The sequence below is a fragment of the Pelophylax lessonae genome (assembly GCF_965119305.1).
Source record: "Pelophylax lessonae genome assembly, chromosome: 9".
Classification (NCBI taxonomy): domain Eukaryota; kingdom Metazoa; phylum Chordata; class Amphibia; order Anura; family Ranidae; genus Pelophylax; species Pelophylax lessonae.
This window is the reverse complement of record NC_138776.1, coordinates 63205001-63227143: the sequence shown is the minus strand read 5'-3', so window position 1 is coordinate 63227143 and position 22143 is coordinate 63205001. Positions and strand designations below refer to the sequence as shown.

The window sequence follows — 22143 nt, the reverse complement described above, 5'->3', positions numbered from 1 at the left end:
TTATCAGTGCAACATAACACGTGGATCGTTTGCTCATTGTAACAGCGTCACATACAGTAGGTGCATCTGACACCAATACTGAGGTAATACAGGTTTCTCCCAGTTTGTTTTGAGCACTGTAAAGAGCTTTAATCCCATAATAGACAGAAAGAGAGGATAAAAAAATGAAGGTAAAATGGAACAGAGAAGCATTGATTGCCTTAACCAAATACTCCTGTCAACTCCTGGTTATTAAAGCTGATGTTCAGCTTTACTTTTACTTTAAATACTTTGTTTGGGCCAAGCTGACCTAAACAAAATATTTCCTACACTAACATTTACTCCCACTGGGCGCACTGTATAAACAGTATGTAGCCTCAGCTACAACAATATTCAGCTCTGTGTTCTGGGTGTGAGATGAGACCTTCCTGTATAACATCCAGAAAATAAAGTCAGGCTAAGTAGCGCTCAGCTAGTCATAGGCAGCTTTGTATTCTGTCAATTAATACAAAGCTTCCTGTAACTGACCAAGTCGAAGATCAGATGTCATCAGGTCGCCTCTCTAAATCAGCCAAGCAGAGGAAGCTTTGTATACATTGATAGACTACAAAAAACTTAAGGAGAAGGATGTAGATATTACTACTGTGGATTCCAAACCTTCTGAAACGTTATTTGTCGGTCTTCTAGTATGCTTATTATTTTCTTTTTGAGCATGATCCAAGTGATCTTGTCTTCCATGACAGCAATATGGACTACAGAGGTTCTCTATGCCTTAGCTATTGATATTTCTCTTTCATTGATCGACGGACACAGCGCTCCATAAATCATTACTAGTGGGTTATATTGCCTCCTCCAGGAGTAGGACTAGGCAGAACCAAAAACATCTGACTACGCCCATGGGCCATCCTTAGCTGGTATATAACCCCCCCCCCCTCTCTGCTCTAGGTAATCTTTTTTAATCTGTCTAAGCAGGAGTAAGGACCTAGGCTCCCTGCTGGGATCTCTGGTCCTAGCAATTTTCCCCTCCTTTACATATTTTTTGTTTTCTCTCGGGATATCTACAATCGACTGCCGGGCTGGGCGACGGGCTGGATAATTTAGCTCCTCCACCTGATACCAGGATAATAAGACTACTGGTCAGGAAACCGAAGGAGCCGTTGGCGTCTCTGGCAGGCCTAACACCAAAGGCCGTGATTCACCGACTGCTGTCACACAGATAGTTCTCTCTCCCATTTGGCATAAAGGTTCTGAGTCTGGTGGTATCCACCTTCAAGACAGTTCTGTTTGCACAGTCTTACATGCAGCGCCTTTAGCAGATTCGGCTCCACAGAAGGATACCGTAGTTCGTGACGAGATCACAGGGTCCTCTGATAGACACCGCAGGCGTCCAAGGGCCACGGTAAGGCCAATATCATCCTCGGCTAAGGCTTCTTCCGCAGTTCCTGCGAGGAATCAAGAGTGAGGAATTTCCAATCATCCTGGTGGCTGTAAACATCCCTTAGGGGCTTCCTCTAAAAGAAGACCAATTGTCTCAAGGGCTGATCTACCATCCTGCTTTACAGTCGATGGTTTTAATGGCTTAGCCATTGAAAGCTAGGTACTGAGAGATAGAGGTCTGTCTGGATCAGTGATCCCTACTATGGTGAAGGCGAGGAAGTAGTCTTCTGGCAAGATATACCATCGTATGTGGAAAGCGTACATTTCATGGTGTGAGTCAATTGGCGCTCATCCTCGATCCTTTTCTGTGGCTTGGATCTTAACCTTTCTTCAACAGGGCGTTATTCAGAAGTTGGCCTTGAGTACCATCAAGTGCCAGGTGTCTGCCCTGGCAATCTTCTTGAGCGACCCTTAGCCATGCACTCTTTAGTTTGTACCTTCATTCAGGGGTATCGACATGTGGCTCCACCTGTACAGTTTCTTTTGCTGCCATGGGATTTAAATTTAGTACTTTAGGTTCTCCAGAAACCTCCATTTGAGAATATTCGGGAGATTCCCTTGCCTACGTTATCCCAGAAGGTGACATTCTTGGTGGCTATTACCTCGGCCTGCAGGGTATTGGAATTGGCGGCATTATCCGGTTGCAGTCCCTATTTAGTGGTCCATAGGGGCAAAGTGGTTCTCCGTCCCTGTCCATCATTCCTGCCCAAAGTTGTCTCTGACTTCCATTTGAATAAGGACATTGTGCTGCCTTCCTTGTGTCCCAAGCTAGCTCATCCCAAGGAATTTGCCTTGCATACCTTGGATGTGGCTTGTGGAATCCGGTGTATCTGGCAGCTACTGAGTCCTTTCGGAGGTCAGACTTGCTTTTTGTGGTTATGGACGAACCAAGAATAGGGCTGGCCGTTTCTTCAGCTACAATCTCGATATGGATCAGACAGACGGTGACTCAGGCCTATTCCATTAAAGGTCAGGTTCCACCTTTCCCTGTCACAGCGCATTTTATTTAGGCGCTGAGTGCTTCTTGGGCATTCCGTCATCAGGCTACAACATCGCAGGTTTGCAAGGCGGCCACTTAGTCGTCGGTGCATACCTTTACCAAATTCTACAAGGTAGATACTTTGGCATCTGCGGATACTTCTTTTGGCCGCACAGTTTTGCAGGCTGCTGTTTTAGATGGGCTGTTCCCTCTTGAGGAGTGTTTTTTCTGCAAACCTTTTTTTTTTTATTTTAGACAAGGCTCCTGTGTCCTGGTTAAGGGCTCTCATGTTTAGCCTTGGGTTATTTTTCCCACCCCTCCATTTTCTTTTTGGCACTGCTTTTGGATGTCCCACTAGTTATGATTTATGGAGCACTGTGTCTGTCGATGAATGAAATAAAAAATGGGATTTTTGTACTTACCGTAAAATCCATTTCTCTGAGTTCGACGGACACAGCACCCACCCCTCTATGGAGTTCTGATACTTTTATACTGCTTGCTGCTAAACTGATTACCTAGAGAAGAGAGGGGGGTTATATACCAACTGAGGACGGCCCATGGACGTAGTCAGGTGTTTTTTGTTATGCCTAGTCCTACTCCTGGTGGAGGGAATATAACCCACTAGTTATGATTTATGGAGCGCTGTGTCCATTGATCAAATCTGAGAAATGGATTTTACGGTAAGTACAAAAATCCAAATTTTCACTGCAAGAAACATGTAGAATCGCCCATGCTTAGACATGTCCACAGCCAAAAGCTCTTACAGTGGGCATATGAGCATCAGAACTGGACCACAGAGCAGTGGAAGAAGGTGTCTTCGAGGTGTTGACCTCCGAATTCTACAGATCTCAATCCAATTAAGCATCAGTGGGATGCTTGAAAAACAGGCCCATCCATGGAAGCAAAACCTTGCAACTTACAGGACTTAAAGGATCTGCTATTGAAGGCTTAGTGCCAGATACCACAGCATTCCTTTAGAAGGCTAGAGGAGTACATGGCTTGATTAGTCATGGCTGTTTTGACATTAAAAGGGGAACTACTTACTGTTAGGTGGACGGTCATGTTATGGTGCGTAAATAAATAACAAAATAGTGCACTTCTAAAAAATGCATAAATCTGTATAAACATACATATATGTGAACAAGGTACACGTGATATTACCAAATGATCATACACAAACCACCAAAGTGATAAATGATAAATAAGTAACGAATAAAGTCTCTCAAGTAAACAAAATAAGGTGACTTCTTCAACTTCTGAAGTGATGCGAAAAACCCATAATGAAGTGATATTTTCAATAATTCAGGATCTCCCAAACCTATCAGCTTCATGAAAGTGTGGATCACATTTGGGTCAGTGGCGATATTACCAACAAATGGCTCCCAAATGAAAAGATTAAACGCTGATGGTGCATTATCCTAAAAAATGACTTTAATGTAAAAGACACTTACAGCAAAATCTTGATAACACACGTCAGACAGTTCCTCTGTAGAAGATTGCGGCTGCCTGCAGAACGGACCGCGATGTGTGACGGCCCGGCTTGCTCCCCCCCCAACGTGTTTCCATTCACAAGTCGTTGGCTGGGACTGGGACTGGAGCTAGGCGGATAGGAGATCCATACATTGGGAGTCCAGCCTGTGTATTCTCTACCACTGTGTATCTGCTCATCAGTTCAAAGTTCAACCTCCCTAAGATTTGGTAAGAAGCAATCACTACTTTTGGGTATCACTGGCTAAGTCACACTGTCACTTGGAGTGAGAAATATATTCGCCACTTGACTTCAAAGTGCATTGTGGTAAAGGGCCACCCATACGCACAGGAATGCCACGAAGTTTACACCTATCTTGAATTTTTGAAAATATCACTTCATCACTTCATTACGGGGTTTTTCACATCATTTCAGAAGTTGAAGAAGTCACCTTATTTTGTTTTACTTGAGAGACATTATTTGTTACTTATTTATCATTTATCACTTTGGTTGTTTGTGTATGATCATTTGGTAATATCACGTGTACCTTGTTCCCATACCAGTACAGACCAAAAGTTTGGACACACCTTCTCATTCAAAGAGTTTTCTCACATTTTCATGACTATGAAAATTGTAGAGTCACACTTCAAGAGGTAGTCACCTGAAATGGTTTTCACTTCACAGGTGTGCCCTGTCAGGTTTAATAAGTGTGATTTCTTGCCTTATAAATGTGGTTGGGACCATCAGTTGTGCAGAAGTCAGGTGGATACACAGCTGACAGTCCTACTGAATAGACTGTTCGAAATTAGAATTTGTAATATGGCAAGAAAAAAGGAAACCACTGCTAAAAGGCAACAAGCAGAAGAGACTTGTTTGGGCTAAAGAACACAAGGAATGGACATTAGACCAGTGGAAATCTGTGCTTTGGTCTGATGAGTCCAAATTTGAGATCTTTGGTTCCAACCACCGTGTCTTTGTGCGACACAGAAAAGGTGAATGGATGGACTCTACATGTCTGGTTCCCACCGTGAAGCATTGAGGAGGAGGTGTGATGGTGTGGGGGTGCTTTACTGGTGACACTGTTGGGGATTTATTCAAAATTTAAGGCATACTGAACCAGCATGGCTACCACAGCATCTTGCAGCGGCATGCTATTCTATCCGGTTTGCGTTTAGTTGGACCATCATTTATTTTTCAACAGGACAATGACCCCAAACACACCTCCAGGCTGTGTAAGGGCTATTTGACCAAGAAGGAGAGTGATGGGGTGCTGCACCAGATGACCTGGCCTCCACAGTCACCGGACCTGAACCCAATCAAGATGGTTTGGGGTGAGCTGGACCGCAGAGTGAAGGCAAAAGGGCCAACAAGTGCTAAGCATCTCTGGGAACTCCTTCAAGACTGTTGAAAGACCATTTCAGGTGACTACCTCTTGAAGCTCATCAAGAGAATGCTAAGAGTGTGCAAAGCAGTAATCAAAGCAAAAGGTGGCTACTTTGAAGAACCTGGAATATGACATATTTTCAGTTGTTTCACACTTTTTTGTTATGTATAGAATTCCACATGTGTTAATTCATAGTTTTGATGCCTTCAGTGTGAATCTACAATTTTCATAGTCATGAAAATAAAGAAAACTCTTTGAATGAGAAGGTGTGTCCAAACTTTTGGTCTGTACTGTATATGTATGTTTATACAGATTTATGCATTTTTTAGAAGCGCGCTATTTTTTTATTTATTTACTCATTTTATATTTTTAGTGCTGCCTCTATTTTTGTTTGTGGTTAGCGCACCCTCCTATATTATGTTATGGTGCGTGGCAATGATGTTATAGCTGATCAGTTTTTAGGCTAAGCACTATTGATAATGAAGTCATATCAATTCAAACATTTTAACATGAGGACAACTATAGACCTAAAAGGGAATATAGCCTGCAATCATTTTATTAATGAATATGGTGGACTGTTTATTCTTCCAGTCACAATAGGGGATATTAATTAAACATATTCTGTTAAGTAAAAAATGTTGGTTGAATGTCGTCTCTTTCGATGGGTCATCATGATAGTGAAAATGGCAAACTAATTCCATAAACCTATAAAGTCATAAACCTCAAATTTCCCCTGCTCTGAAAAAATACAGAAAGTTCATTACTTTTTTTGTTTAAACTTCAATAGCTGAAGTTCATTTGGCCAAGCTCCATTGTGAGCTGTAGATAAAGTTGCCAAAAATAATGACAGCTCAACTTAGAGCTGGAGACAGGTTTGCATTAGTAAGCCGTGGAGTGGATTGCTCTCGAAATTTGATCTGTCACACTTTATTTAAAATTAAACCTAATTTTGGTGATTGTGAGGAATATGCTCCTCTTTTCATAGCTAATGGAAATGTTTGATCTATTCCAAAGGGCTAAATGCATTTGGAAGTGTCCAGGTAAAAGGAATTCATTTTAAAGCGTAATGAAACAGAATTATCTCTGGAAAGTGAAGCTCAGCCTTCATGGAAAAATATAACCAGACAGTCTATGGTGTGGTGGAAGATGAAATGCCTCCTCAAACTCTACATCATTGATTTCCATATATTGCATTATTAAATGCCAAACTAGCCTGAAACTGTTGCATGCAGTTTAAGATAAATTGCTCTATAATATTTGGCAGTATCTCTGTACAATCTGGTGGTTCTGGATGCACAGTTGGACAGTGAGGCAAAAGGAATGACATGCAAGGCTCGGCCTTCTATCCATAAAGTAGACCTATATGCGCCCACTAGCTGCAACACGTGACTGAACCTCCAGTTAATGGCCTACAGTAATACGAGTCACCCTTGGAGGTTGTTTAACCAATTTCTGGTTCAGGTGCTCTACACGGACCTCCATGCCTGCCACATGTGCATAGATTGTGGGTTTGAAACCCAACAACAGTGTCAATCTGATTCTTGCTGACTCCTCTTCATGCTGGGGGAGCACACTTTGCAGTTCCTCTTCATTTTCCGCATGGCTTTAGGTTAAGGCTTAACATGTCTAAGCATACACTTGGGTGCAGTGGGGTTTCAGGTCCCCTGGCATATTGTCCCTTCTCTCACTGCAAGCGGACAATTTCTTCCCTTAACCACCACAAGCTGCTAAGCCGATAAGATTTGCACTAATTATTGCAAGCTACACATCCATCTTATCTTTACATTGATTACCATTGCATGTTTGCAGAGTTTCTGTTACCTGATATCCTGTAGCCATCACACCAACTTCAAAAAGCTAAGACTTTAATGCCCACACTTGGAATCTTTTCTCATTTTCAGTCTGCTTTATTTGGAAATCAATGTTAGTTGCAAACACATGGCACATCACTTTACGGGTACAGTTATGAAAATAAAGTGCTGGCTACATACCTGTAAAACGCTTACAAATCTGTTCCCAGTGTAGGCATAACAGGAGGGGTGCTGCAGTACTGAAGATACTTGTGCATTGTACCATTGTAGGTGTAACAATAGGGGTGTTGCAGTACTGAAGATACTGGTGCATTGCAATTTTTCCAATAAGAGCTCCATTCCCACTTTTCCAAGTACATACCTGTAGCCTCCATGCTCTCCTCCCAGGGAAAAGCATATACGTGCCTCTTCTCAAGTACCATGCATGCAATCCTTCCTGAATAGTAGGGTTGCAGCCCCTGAAAAGGTGAACATGTGCATACCTCCATGCTGCTTCTTGATGATGTTGCTCCTCTGCTTTCTTCCCATGTGAAGACTCCTTATAAATTTGTGGGCATATGAAATGAATATTAAGACCACACCAAAATGGCACCCAAATCTCATGGGATTTCAGCGTCAGTCTCTAGCACTGGCTGCCCCAAGATGACCACCCAAACCAGGGGACAACTCAGTCCCCAATGAGATCCTCTCAGTCTGAAAAAGTGACACAGCGCCCTTGTCAGGTTGGCCAACATACCACAGCACATTACTTGTCTATAAACCTGTCACAAGAGAAATACAGGGGCTCTCATTGTTCACCTCTTCCTGCAAATGCAGTCAGTGTTTACTGGACAAGCAAAGCCGTTTACTGACTGATTTAGTTTGCTCCCCGGAGTTGCTCTTTCAATTTAATGATTGGCAGTTATAGAGAATGTGCTTTACATGGCCTCAGCCATCCGCTATCATAATCTGTGATGAATGTATAATGTTACAATATTTGTTTAAACAGCTTTATTCTAAATCTTTACAGATGATGCTTCTTCTACATGCAGTGTCAAAGATCCTGTCATTATAAAAATATGTGTTTGACTGGGAGGAGATGAAGCTGCAATCCAAGGAATGCTTCATATCTTCCCTCATTAACAGCAGTCATCAGATAAGAAGCTGGGGTCACATTCGCTGAAAGTTTATATAGCTTTCTGCTCTAGGGAGGATACAGGGTGGAGGGTGAAGTATATCCCAGTTGTGGAAGTGTAGCTACAGGATTACATCTGTGTCAAACATAAATCTTTACCTGCAGCTGAGAAATGGTTTTAATACAACAGTCAATATGGTATAAATTAATCACAGCCTAAAGACCACAGCAAGCAGGATAGATGGATTCAGATGTGCATTATGATGCAGGCTGTCCTTACTTAGGTCGGCCATAAACGGTTCGAATCTCGGCCGGTTTAGCAGCACGAGCGAGCTGAATGTAGCAAGTTGATTGATCAATCATTTTGGGTACAACCATCCTGCCCCGGTTTCTCTTACGATTATCACTAGCGACTGCTATAATCACTTAATCACTGTCTTCTCCCAGCGAGGACGGCTTTCTCCCCCCCCCCCCCGTCCTGCTGCAGGAAAGAAATATGCACTGTGTATGGCTGGCCTTACACACCATTTTTGCTGTGTGTGTGTGTGTATGAATATATGTGTGCGTTTGTACGGCAGGACTCTCCCTAAGTGCTGATGCCTTTCTGGTGGGGATGGGGCTACATTTGTCTGGTCAGGGGTCGGAACGCTGCCTTGAAAAAGTATTCACACCCCTTAAATTTTCCAAATTTTTTCATGTTACAACCAAAAATGTATATGTATTTTATTGGGATGTTTTTGTGATAGACCAACACAAAGTGGCACATAATTGTGATGAGGAAGGAAAATAATAAATGGTTTTTGAATTTTTTCTACAAATAAATATCTGAAAAGTGTGATGTGCATTTGTATTCAGCCCCCCTGAGTCAATACTTTGTAGAACCACCTTTCACTGCAATTAAAGCTGCAAGTCTTTTTGGGTGTGTCTGTACCAGCTTTGCACATCTAGAGGGTGACATTTTTGCCTTCTTCTTTCTTCCTTGCAAAGTAGCTCAAGCTCTGATAGATTGGATGGATAGCGTCTGTGAACAGCAATTTTCAAGTTTTGCCCCAGATTCTCAATTGGATTTAGGTCTGGACTTTGACTGGGACTTCTAACACATAAACTCTGACCAGCTTCCCTGTCCCTGCTGAAAAAAAGCATCCCCACAACATGATTCTGCCACCACCATGTTTTACGGTGGGGATGGTGTGTTCAAGATGATGTACAGAGTTTGTTTTTTGCCACACACATAAGTTTGCTTTTAGACCAAAAAGTTCAATTTACGTCTCATCTGACCAGAGCACCTTCTTCCACATGTTTGCTGTGTCCCCCACATGGCTTCTCACAAACTGCAAATGGGACTTCTTATGGCTTTATTTTAACAATGGCTTTCTTGCCACTCTTCCATAAAGCCAGATTTGTGAAGTGTGCTACTACTTGTCCTGTGGACAGATTCTCCCACCTGAGCTGTGGATCTCTGCAGCTCCTCCAGAGTAACCATGGGCCTCTTGGCTGCTTCTCTGATCAATGCTCTCCCTATCAGTTTAGATGGACGGCCAAGTCTTGGTAGGTTTGCAGTTGTACCATACACTTTGCATTTTCAGATGATGGATTGAACAGTGCTCTGTGAGATGTTCAAAGCTTGGGATATTTTTTTTTTTATAACCCAACTCTGCTTTAAACTTCTCCGCAACGTTATCCCTGACCTGTCTGGCACGTTCCTTTTCCTTCAGGATGCTGTTTACTCACTAAACGTATCTAACAAACCTCTGAGGGCTTTACAGAACGGCTATATTTATACTGAGATTAAAATACACACAGGTGGACTCTATTTACTAATTAGGTGTCTTCTGAAGGCAATTGGTTCCACTAGATTTCAGTTAGGGGTATCAGAGTAAAGGGGGCTAAACACAAATGCAGACCACACTTTTCAGATATTTATTTGTAAAAAAAAATTTGAAAACCATTTATCATTTTCCTTTCACTTCACAACTTTGTGTTTGTCATACAATCCCAATAAAATATATCTACGTTTTTTTGGTTGTAACACGACAAAATGTGGAAAATTTCAAGAAGTATGAAAACCTTTTCAAGGAGAAAAATTCTCCCAACAGCAACACAAACATAAATAAAATGTAAGTGTAGAGGAATACTAGATCTCCTGTAAGATTTTTATTTCTTTCTGTGTCACAGTTTCAGATCTTCCCCCACTTCCTGTCTGGTGATATTGTTGCCACCAGGACCGGAAGTTAGGGTACATTTCTCTAATTGAGCCCTGGAAAGCAGGAAAATCCAGAAGGGGTTCTAATTCTTTCCCACTCTGTCCAAAGTTAGATAAAGATTTCTTGGCTTGACATGCACCTTAATATTTGTCTTAGACATCAGAGGGTAGTTGGATGTGCAGATATAGTTTGAAAGCATTTTTGGGTTTTGCTATAGTTATACACTTGATTGTTTGGGGGTGCCGAACCATTCTCATGTATTTACTATCTTTTTAAAATATGCAGTTGCAAGGACTGTCCTATGTAGCAAAGACTTGCATTTCCTTCACTCCTCTGCCACTCTGTTCCGCCAGCGGATGCAAAGAGAGGAAGTCCTGTTAAAATTGTGACTTGGAGCTTACGTGGGGCTGAAGACTCCTCCCTTCCCCATGTAAGAATGCTAGGCCAATCAATGTGCACCAATGCTGTCGTGTGGGAGGGATGGTAACGGGTAAAGTGCTACTCGGTACCAGGTATTTCTTTTCACTGCTAGTGAGTCTCAGCATTGTGTAAGACATCTAAATTCATGTATTGCTTGTTTGTTTTTAGCATGAAAGCTTTAACCTGGATAACCATTGTTTCTATATTTGTGAACTTTTCTCAGTTAATAGTATTTAAATCTGTATACAAATGTGTGGAATAATCTGATGAGGGTTAAAACCCTTCCCTTCTCTGTCCAAAGCAGTAAAGAAATTCAGCCTTAGGTGTAAGTCATTTTTAATAATTTTTTTTGTTTTTGTTTTTTTTTTTAAACCTTAAGTGTCTCTTTGTTTGCTTTAGGATCGCTGCTACTATCATGGAGAGGTGGAGGGATATCCAAGATCAGCTGTCAGTTTAAGCTTATGCTCTGGCCTCAGGTAAGTCCTATTATGTATCCTTGACCAATGTCCAAAGTGTTGCTGAATTTACATGAACCTTTATTATTTTAAGTAAACCTGTTACAAACCTGGTCAGTTTAATGTAAAAATGTATTGAGAAGTGCATAGGCAGAGGTTACAGTATATGTAAGACTGCATTTAAAATGGTCACTAATTCTGGAGATACAGGCAGCTGAAGTGATATGTCAATCTCCTATAAAAATGATGCTTGTCTACAAACCTTGAACAAATCTTCAGACCCGAAGAGAGGAGGATCTGGGCTGCTCTGTGCAAAACCACTGCACAGAGCAGGTAAGTATAACATGTTTGTTATTTTTTTAAAGCAAATAAAACTGAGACTTTAGTATAACTTTAAGTATCTAAAGGAACAACTTTCTGTGTTACCCAAAGATGCCAGTCAGAAGTTCTCTTACCTGCCTTTTATTCCAATAAGTTTAAAGGTGAGTGTGATAAGTGGTCGTTGCAGTTACAGGAGGTCATGGAGTAGGAAAATGTGTAGAATGTTCATGGAGTAGAGGTCAGTTGTAGGGGAATGAATTGCTGCCCTAGACTCGCAGGAAGCACCAGAGATCATTTGAATGTAGCAGCCCTAGCTGCTTTTATCTTTTTTTTTTTACCACTGCTGGTGGCTGATAATTTAGATTCTTTACCAAAGCAGGAGTTGGGCTTTAAAGCTGCAGTTCTCCCTGTATTAACCACTTACAGATGTCTCAAAAGAATTCGGAATCTGTTTTGCTGACAGGTTCCATTAGGGTGAAAAAACAAGCTGAGCAATCCAATTAACCAATTTATGATTCAAGGTTAGTAAACGTGTTGATTTTCTCTCTAAACTTCATTATGCAATTATTTAGCAAACAATGACCTCAATATGCAATAATTAACTCAGCATTTGCTCACGGTGATGGTTTAATCACTGTAATTATCAAAAATTGGCATTAAAGCTCTACCTTTGAAAATGGCTCCAAGCAAATGTTCCTTTCATTTTTTTTCCTTTACACTTTGCATCTTTGGAACATCTGGCACAACATGGAACCATAATAGTGCCCCCAGTGCTAATATATTATTATTATCACAGCCTACTTCAGCTTTATAAAGAAAAATTATCCAAATATAGATGGATGTACTTATTAGTTTATTATCAGAGTGCTGCTCCCTGACATTTGACTCCCATCAGACTCTCGGTTTCCTCTATGGTTTATGAAACCTAATAATGGATCATTAGCTTGGAATCTGCAGAGTAGTAAATAAAGGATATTTTTCAAAGTTGCCATATGCACAAATGAACTACAATTACAACAACTACTCTAGAGGAATAGTAACTTTTTAGATATTTGAAGACATTGGGAGGGGGAAGAGTCATTCATACCAGGTGGCAATGATATATAGACATCTGAAGGATTCTGAACTGCAACAACTAGCATGTTTTAAAGGGAAATTGTTAAGAAAATCTACCACTTAGTGCACCACTGTGCTCTCAAATCAGTTTCTTGCTGCCTAGTGAAGGAGTAGGACCTAGGTTTCCTGCTGGGATTTCGGTCTCAGGTTTTTATTCTTTGCAGAATATTTATGTTTATTTATCTTTATTCACAATCGCTAGCTAGTGTCGGGGGGATCCTCCTGGTGAACTACAAGCAACAGCCGGCTGAGGTTTCGCACTGGATAATCTAGATCCTTACGGTCTCCCAGCCTGGCCAATGAGCAGGTTATAGTCTCGCACTAGGCCTCTCCACGACAGAGCCCCTGTGGAGGGACGAGCCTGTGAGTAGTTATCTTGCCGGGATGCATCAACCTGGAATGCCCTGAGTCACAGTGTACCCCTCGGCTGGCAGCACCCCCACTCAGGGTGGGAGGCAGTCTGCCCGGAGCAGAGCCCACCCGGTCCATGGTATGGTGAGTAATGCTGAGCCCCCCCCATGTCCCTAGCGGCATCTGGGGGGGGAGATGTGGGCCCACTCCTGGGGATAACAGGACTCTTGTTTTTTCCTGAAAGATCCCCCAGGCCTATCAGGACCCGGCCCTGTCCTGCTCCCACTTGGGGGCGCTATGTTCCGCGCCTGGCGCCCAGGGGGGTTTACAATGTTACCTTGTCCTGTGGGGTCCTTTTAGGTGGATCTCTGAGGTGGTCTCATGCCTGGGTCCTGCCGGTATGGCAGCTATTCCAGCCGCCATCTTAAGTGTGGGCATCGGCTCTCTGTGTGTAAGGTACAGCGCCCATTTTCCCTGAACTTCCTATGCTTTTGCATTGGCACCATTTTGTTGTAGCCTTGAGCTACACAGGCAGTTCGGCCTCTTGTGCTTCCAAGTCACTTCCTGTGAGACGTTTCATGCTGAATCTCCATGCTGCAGAGCTGCTGAATACACTGTGAGTTGGTACAGTATAGGGGTATTTTTGGGCTTTCCTTGGGCACACTCTGCTACCTGCTTTTATTTAAGGGTTACAGCGCGATATAGCGGTGCAGACTGCAATCACGATTTACAGGGGCAGTACACCTTTTTTTGTGCATATTGTAAAATGGAGCCCCAAGCAGTAAATTCTCCGCCAGACCCCCTCAGTGTGACTGCCGGTGCATCTGGATCACAGTCGCTCATGTCTCTTTCTACAGCATTGGAAAATCTGGCATCAAAGGTGGTAATGAAAATGGCCACTGCCTTCTCTATCCTCTGATTCAGAGCCTGATATGGTCACGACGGACATCCCCCTCCTCGAGGGATCCCTGTCCTTGCAGTTGGATGGTGAGGAGGATATGTCCTCCTCTGCTCCTCGGCTGCCGCGCAGGAACGCGCTATGGTGGAAGCACTGATTCGTTCAGTAAGGGAAACATAAACAATGGATGATGAGCCCACACAGTCAGGAAAGCGGGTCATTTTTTGGCTCCCGCAAAGCCCAGAAGTCGGGTCAGGTGTTCCCTTGTCCCGAGGATTTTCACGATATTGTGAATGAGCAATGGTAGCAAATTAAGCACGTGCTAGTAGTGCCAAAGCGTTTTAAACGCTGTTATCCCTTTGCTTACTCAGTCTCGAACCGCTGAACGGTGCCACCTAGGGTGGATCACCCTGTTTCCAGGTTAAACAAATCTACTGTGGTGCCCATGGAAGATTCCCTGGTGTTTATGGTCCCAGTGGACAGATGGGTGGAATCCCTTTCCTGCCACCTACATCTTTTGGCGGGCTCGGTACTAAAACTGATCTTTGCGCCTGTTCTGGTTTCACAGACGGTAACGGAATGGGTTAAAGTACTTAGGGGTAACTTGAACACTGACATAGTTCCCCCAACACTGATTGAGCTCACGGACCAGATGGACCAGGCCCTGGTGTTCCTGTGTGATGCGGCCCCTCTGGTTTCCACAGTGTCAGTGGTAGGGATTGCCATACGCTGCATGGTGTGGCTGAAGAGCTGGTCGGCAGACCAGGCCTCTAAGAAGACCTTAACAGTTCTCCTCTTTTTGGGTGAACGTCTGTTTGGAGACTCCTTGGATGAGTTAATCAAAGGATTAACAGGGGGTAAGAGTACTATTCTCCCCAATCCTCAAAAGACAAGGCTTCCCGCAGTAGGCGGGGGCCCTCGTTCATGTCTCATATGCGGTTTTTCTTGCCTCGGGGCGCAAGAAAAAGTAAACCATTCAGATCCTCTGGAGGAAACAAAAAGGCTTGTTCGGGTGAGCCCAAGACTAGCCAGTCTGGTTCGGCAGACAAATCCTCTTCTACATGAAGGGGCGCCCTCACCCGATTCTGGGGTGGAGGGACGTCTGTGTTACTTTCAGGAACCCTGGACATCTCTGATTCAGGACAAATTGATTCACAAACTGATTCATTCGGGGTACAAGATTGAATTTTGATCTCGCCCGGCAGACAGATTCTTTCCCTCAAATCTTTGTCTGTCTCCAGATCGCTTGCAGGATCTCAGGGAGGCAGTGCAGGATCTCATTGCACATGGAGTGATTGTGCCAGTTCCTCAGCAGGAATGGCTTTGAGGTTTCTATTCAAACCTAAAAAAAAACTTTTTTTTAGACTGCCCACTATGTGCCTCTAAAGTCCGTAATTTCTTTGGGACAACTAGTTGTTGCACCAAGTTCTTTTTTGGTTTATAGATTTAGGATTATGGCACACCGGGGCTCGCTCACTTCCTTCTCTAGCTTCTATTCAAACCTGTTCACAGTCACTGAACCGCTTTGTGCGGGTGCAGAAGTTTCTAATACAATCCATTCGGTCGGTGGTAGCCTCCTTGGATCAAGTGGACTTTCTAGCCTCCATCGATATCAAAGATATGTATCTACACATCCCTAGATATGGAGGACATCAGAGGTATCTCGGTTTTGCAGTAGCGGGGGAGCACTTTCAATTTGTAGCATTACTCTTTAGTTTAACCTCCGCTCCCAGAGTCTTCACCAAGGTTTTGGCCCCGATGCTGGCTTTGCTACGCAGAAAGGGGATTACGTTCCTGGGATATCTGGACAATCTTCTGCTGAGAGCAAACTCTCACTTAGCCCTGTTGGGTGACCTGTCAATCACGGTTCAGACCCTTCAGGAGTTCGGGTGGACCATTAACTTAAAAAAATCTGCACTGACCCCGTCAGTTCGACTGAATTACCTGGGACTGACTTTGGACTCCTCTCTGGCAAGGGTCTTTCTTCCCGGGGACAAACTTCAGATGTTGCAGGGAGAGATCAGATTGCTGGTGGACAAAGTTCTCTCATCTCTGCGGACTTGCATGAGAGCCCTGGGGCTGATGGTGTCGACCTTCGAGGCGGTCCCATTTGCCCAATTTTATTCCAGGCCTCTGCAGAAGGAGATTCTTGTCAAGTGGAACAAGGATCCGCAATCCTTAGACAGAATGATATGTTTGAGCCGACTCAAGAGGTCAACGCTCTCTTGGGGGCTTCTGTCGCCCGCCCTGAGCCAGGGCAAGTCCTTTCTACCGTTGTTATGGATGGTGGTCACCATGGATGCCAGCCTGTCAGGCTGGGGTGGAGTGCTGGACAATCTCAGTGCCCAGTGAGTCTGGTCAACAGAGGAGTCCTCGTAACCGCTAAATGTTCTGGAACTCAGAGCAATCAAGCCTTGCCTGATCCACTGGACGAATCGGCTACAAGGTTCCCTGGTTCAGATTAAATTGGATAATGCCACGGCTGTGGCCTACATCAATTGCCAAGGGGGGGTACAAAGAGTGCCTGGGCAGCCCAGGAGGTGGCCGAGATTTTGACTTGGGCTGAGGAACGTTTTCCAGCTCTCTCCACAGTTCACATTCCAGGAGTGGAGAACTGGCAGGTGGATTACTTGATTTGTCAGGTTCTGGACCAAGGGGAATGGTCCCTCCATCCAGAGGTATTTCATCTACTTTGTGTCCAGTAGGGCACCCCGGAGGTTGATCTGAACAAAAAGGTGCAAAGGTTCGTGGCCAGGGCTCGATATCCTCCGCCACAGACGCATTGGTAGCTACTTTGAATCAGTATCAGCTGAATTATGCCTTCCCTCCGATACAGCTGTTGTTGAGGTTTCTCCGCAGGATGTCGGTGGAAAATGTTATAGTGATTCTGGTGGCCCCAGACTGGCCTCGTCGGCCTTGGTACGCAGACCTGGTAAAGATGGTCGTCGAGCCTCCTTGGAGGCTGCCTCTAAGGGAGGACCTGCTGTCTTAGGGGCCGATCTTCCATCCTGCTTTACGGTCGCTGGCTTTAACGGCATTGCATTTAAGGCCAGGTGTTGAGTGACAGAGGTCTCTCTGAGTCTGTCATCCCTACCCTGTAGGCTGGCTAGGAAAGCAACTTCCAGAAAGATTTATCACTGTACATGGTAGATATTTCTTGGTGTGAATCTCAAGAATTGCACCCTTGCTTGTTTTCGGTTGCGAGGGTCTTGACTTTCTTGCAGAAAGGAGTTGAGCAACGGTTATCCTTGGGCACGATCAAGGGCCAGGTGTGGGACTTAGTTATCTACTTGCAATGCCCGTTGGCTGTTAATTCCTTGATTCACACCTTTATTCAAGGGGTGTGTCATCTGGCTCCTCCTAGAAGATCCCCTTTGCCTCTGTGGGATCTGAATTTTGGTTTTGTCGGTTTTTCAAAAGCCTCCTTTTGAGAATATTAGGGACATATCTCTGCCTTTGTTATCTCAGAAGGTTGCCTTTTTTGGTGGCTATTACTTCTGCCCGCAGCAATCTGAGTCCGCGGCACTTCCTTGTCGTTCGCCTTATTTGGTCGTCCACAGAGATAAGGTGGTTCTCCGATCTAATCCGTCTTTTCTTCCTACGCATCCCAAGGAAATCGCCTTGCATTCACTGGATGTGGTTCAGGCGATGAGGGTTTATATGACGGTAACTGAGTCCTTTAGGAAATTGGATTCTCTTTTTGTCCTTACTGAAGGATCTCATAAGGGTTTGGCTGCGTCTGCTGCGACCATATCCAGATGGATTAGGCACACGGTTGTCCAGACCTATTCGTTGAAGGGTCAGGTTCCTCTTTTCCCTGTGAAAGTGCATTCTACTAGATCGCTGAGTGCCTTTTGGGCTTTTCGCCATCAGACGTCTGTTATTCAAGTTTGTACAGCTGCGACTTGGTCGTCCGTGCATACTTTTACAAAATTCTACAAGGTAGCTTTATTGCCATCGTCGGATGCCTCATTTGGCCGCAAGGTTTTGCAGGCTGCTGTTTAGAGACTTGTTTCTTTCTCTTTAAGGGGTTGATTTTTTTCTTTCATGGGTAAGCTCCTGTTGTTACTGGTTGAGCTTTTTTGTTACCCAGTTGGCTAAGTTTTTAGCCTTGGAAATACGTTAACTGTTGGTTGCATTTCTTCCCCACCCCTCATGCCTATACTGCTTTGGGACGTCCCAATGGTAAGGAAGCATAGCTGTTGCATCTGTCAATAGACAATAGAGAAAACTGGATTTTTGTAAGAACTTACCGTAAAATCCTTTTCTCTGAATTCCATTGACAGACGCAGCACCTGCCCCTCTGTTATGGGGATGGTTTGTGTCTTCTTTTCACTGCTTGCTATGAAACTGATTTGAGAGCACAGTGTGTGCGGGTAATGCCGAGAAGGAAAGCCGCTATAGGCGTGTCAGTTTTTTTTTCACTGCCTAGTCTACTCCTGTAGATGACGCATAACCCAATGATAAAGAAGCATAGCTGCTGCGTCTGTCAATGGACTTCAGAGAAAAGGATTTTACGGTAAGTTCTTACAAAAATTCAGTTTTTTTACCTGCATTTAACATATATATATATATATACAGCAGTCAGAAGTTCAGCCATATGCTGCCATTTCCCCTCTGCTGCCCAGTTTGTTGGGGCCCAACCATTATGGCCCTTTTAAGAACTGATGAAGGTATTGCCACTATATTTCGTGCAGACAAATCTATCCCTTTTTTATCAAGGGGTAATGTAGGGTTGGCCAGTGGCCTCTCGACACTCTGTCAGCAGGAAATCTCCTCCTGCTGTCACAACCCACCTGGGGTCTTGCAGTGGAGAGGGAACCCAGTTGCAGTGGAACAGCACTCCCTTACAATCACGACCCTCAGGAGTCCCTGGAAGTGGAAACAGGGCCCCATAGGGTCTGTGGTGGCACGGAGGCCTTTAATGAAGAGGAGGAGGTAAGGTTGACAACTCTAGAGTCAGGTCTGGCAGGTCATCAAGGAGTATCAACCTGAGGGAGAAAGGATCAGGAACCAAGAACACAGACAAAGCAATTAGCAGACACACAGGAGCAAGGAAAATAACCAAGCACTGACTGTAAGGTGTGCTTGGTTTATATAGGGAGCCAGGATCACATGACCCGCCACCTCCCACCAGTAGGTGGGGCTGCCAGGGGCTATAAAGGGAGGTCAGAGATCCAGCGCCATCTTGGTTTGCTTCATAGAATCTGATCATACCAGATCTTCAACTCTCCTCTCTCCCTCTGTGTCAGATGTTTTTTTGACAATGTCCGTTCTTTTTTGAAGGTGCCTAAGTGCTTGGTTTTGATTGGGGTAAGGTTGGAAGGGGTGTCATGCCATTGCTGGTGTTTAAGATCCTTATTAGAATTATAAAGGAAAGCCCAAATGGCTGAGCATGTCATCAAGTCCAGGAAGTTGCGAGATCTGGGTTTGAAAGCTTTAGAAGGTATAGATGCATATTGATTCTGATTATTTGAGGCAGTGTCTAAAGCTTCCTTTTCTTGTGAGGCGTTAGACACAGAGGATGATACATCCTCTGTAGTCCCTTTTTCATACAGCAGCATGAGATTGCGGAGAGCCTGGAACTCCGCCAACAAAAATTGCTTGGTTAGTTCCTTCTCTTAACTGCATTTGTGTCGATTTTTATTAAAAACAAATTTATGAATCAAATTGCATGCAAACAAAAACAGATCTTTAAATGCCGCCTAGTGCTGTCTTGGCACCAGCTGAATGCGGACCAACGCTTACTGCTGCTTGTAAACCTGACTTTCGGTCTGTGAACTGAAACTTGACTTCTGATGCTTCCTCACAGCTCAAAAGTCCTATGCACGGCTCCCTGTAGTCTTCTCTGACTTAGGTAGCAGTTGCAATGATGCTGCAACGCTTAACACTTTACACTTCAGGGTTATCTCTGGCACCCCCTTTCTATATTCCTGTACTGGCTAGCTAGCTCTTGGATCCCTCTGACCTTCTCCGGAGTGGTCCCCTCTGCTAGGCAGACTCCCAGGGGGGCAGTTTGCTTTCCTGAAACTCGACCCCAATGCTCCGCTGGTCCTCAGCACACCTGGATCCTCACTGCAGCTCAGCTCAGCCCTGTGTCCACTCAGGCCAGCCGCTTGGGACACCCGATTCTTCCTGACAGGAGGAGAGACAGGCGTCACCTCCCTCCTGGGACTCTGCTTCCCTCCAAAGACGCTGCGTCATGTGCTCCCCTCAGACTTATACCCTCTCCCAGAATGCTGTGCGGCATATTCTGCCCACCTGGGATAGATACAAGCCTTTGTGTGCCATTGGCCGGGTTTCCTCCACTGCCCAATGAGAGCCCTATATATATATATATATATATATATATATATATATATATATATATATATATATATATACAGTGGGTACGGAAAGTATTCAGACCCCCTTAAATTTTTCACTCTTTGTTATATTGCAGCCATTTGCTAAAATCATTTAAGGTCATTCTTCTTCCTCATGAATGTACACACAGCTCCCCATATTGACGGAAAAATACAGAATTGTTAACGTTGCAGATTTATTAAAAAAGAAAAACTGAAATATCACATGGTCCTAAGTATTCAGACCCTTTGCTGTGACATTCATATATTTAACTCAGGTGCTTTCCATTTCTTCTGATCATCCTTGAGATGGTTCTACACCTTCATTTGAGTCCAGCTGTGTTTGATTATACTGATTGGACTTGATTAGGAAAGCCACACACCTGTCTATAGAAGACCTTCCAGATCACAATGCATGTCAGAGCAAACAAGAATCATGAGGTCAAAGGAACTGCCTGAAGAGCTCAGAGACAGAATTGTGGCAAGGCACAGATCTGGCCATGGTTACAAAAAGATTTATGCTGCACTTAAGGTTCCTAAGAGCACAGTGGCCTCCATAATCCTCAAATGGAAGACGTTTGGGACGACCAGAACCCTTCCTAGAGCTGGCCGTCCGGCCAAACTGAGCTATCGGGGGAGAAGAGCCTTGGTGAGAGAGGTAAAGAAGAACCCAAAGATCACTGTGGCTGAGCTCCAGAGATGCAGTCAGGAGATGGGAGAAAGTTGTAGAAAGTCAACCATCACTGCAGCCCTCCACCAGTCGGGGCTTTATGGCAGAGTGGCCCGACGGAAGCCTCTCCTCAGTGTAAGACACATGAAAGCCCGCATGGAGTTTGCTAAAAAACACCTGAAGGACTCCAAGATGGTGAGAAATAAGATTCTCTGGTCTGATGAGACCAAAATAGAACTTTTTGGCCTTAATTCTAAGCGGTATGTGTGGAGAAAACCAGGCACTGCTCATCACCTGTCCAATACAGTCCCAACAGTGAAGCATGGTGGTGGCAGCATCATGCTGTGGGGGTGTTTTTCAGCTGCAGGGACAGGACGACTGGTTGCAATCGAGGGAAAGATGAATGCGGCCAAGTACAGGGATATCCTGGACAAAAACCTTCTCCAGAGTGCTCTGGACCTCAGACTGGGCCGAAGGTTTACCTTCCAACAAGACAATGACCCTAAGCACACAGCTAAAATAACTTTAGGAGTGGCTTCACAACAACTCCGTGACTGTTCTTGAATGGCCCAGCCAGAGCCCTGACTTAAACCCAATTGAGCATCTCTGGAGAGACCTAAAAATGGCTGTCCACCAACGTTTACCATCCAACCTGACAGAACTGGAGAGGATCTGCAAGGAGGAATGGCAGAGGATCCCCAAATCCAGGTGTGAAAGACTTGTTGCATCTTTCCCAAAAAGACTCCTGGCTGTATTAGATCAAAAGGGGGCTTCTACTAAATACTGAGCAAAGGGTCTGAATACTTAGGACCATGTGATATTTCAGTTTTTCTTTTTTAATAAATCTGCAACAATGTCAACAATTCTGTGTTTTTCTGTCAGTATGGGTGCTATGTGTACATTCATGAGGAAGAAGAATGAACTTAAATGATTTTAGCAAATGGCTGCAATATAAGAAAGAGTGAAAAATTTAAGGGGGTCTGAATACTTTCCGTACCCACTGTATATATGTGAAACAAAATGCTGACTATAACCCTAAGAACACCATCCCTACAGTCAAGCACAGAGGTGGAAACATATTGCTTTGGGGCTGTTTCTCTGCTAAAGGTACATGCTGACATTTCTGCATTGAGGGGCCAAGGTACTGAAAAAACCTGGATGAGAATCTTATTCCCTCAGCCAGAACACTGAA

General features: G+C 44.1%; 1 protein-coding gene across 1 annotated transcript in view; it reads left to right on the top strand.

Annotated features, from left to right (window-relative positions):
• Positions 1 to 22143, top strand: part of ADAM12 (ADAM metallopeptidase domain 12) — a 1097024-nt gene that overhangs the window by 597826 nt on the left and 477055 nt on the right. The window contains exon 5 of the mRNA XM_082269366.1: positions 11196 to 11272. Within this exon, the coding sequence (XP_082125492.1) occupies positions 11196 to 11272 (77 nt within the window). The remainder of the gene's footprint in view (positions 1 to 11195; positions 11273 to 22143) is intronic.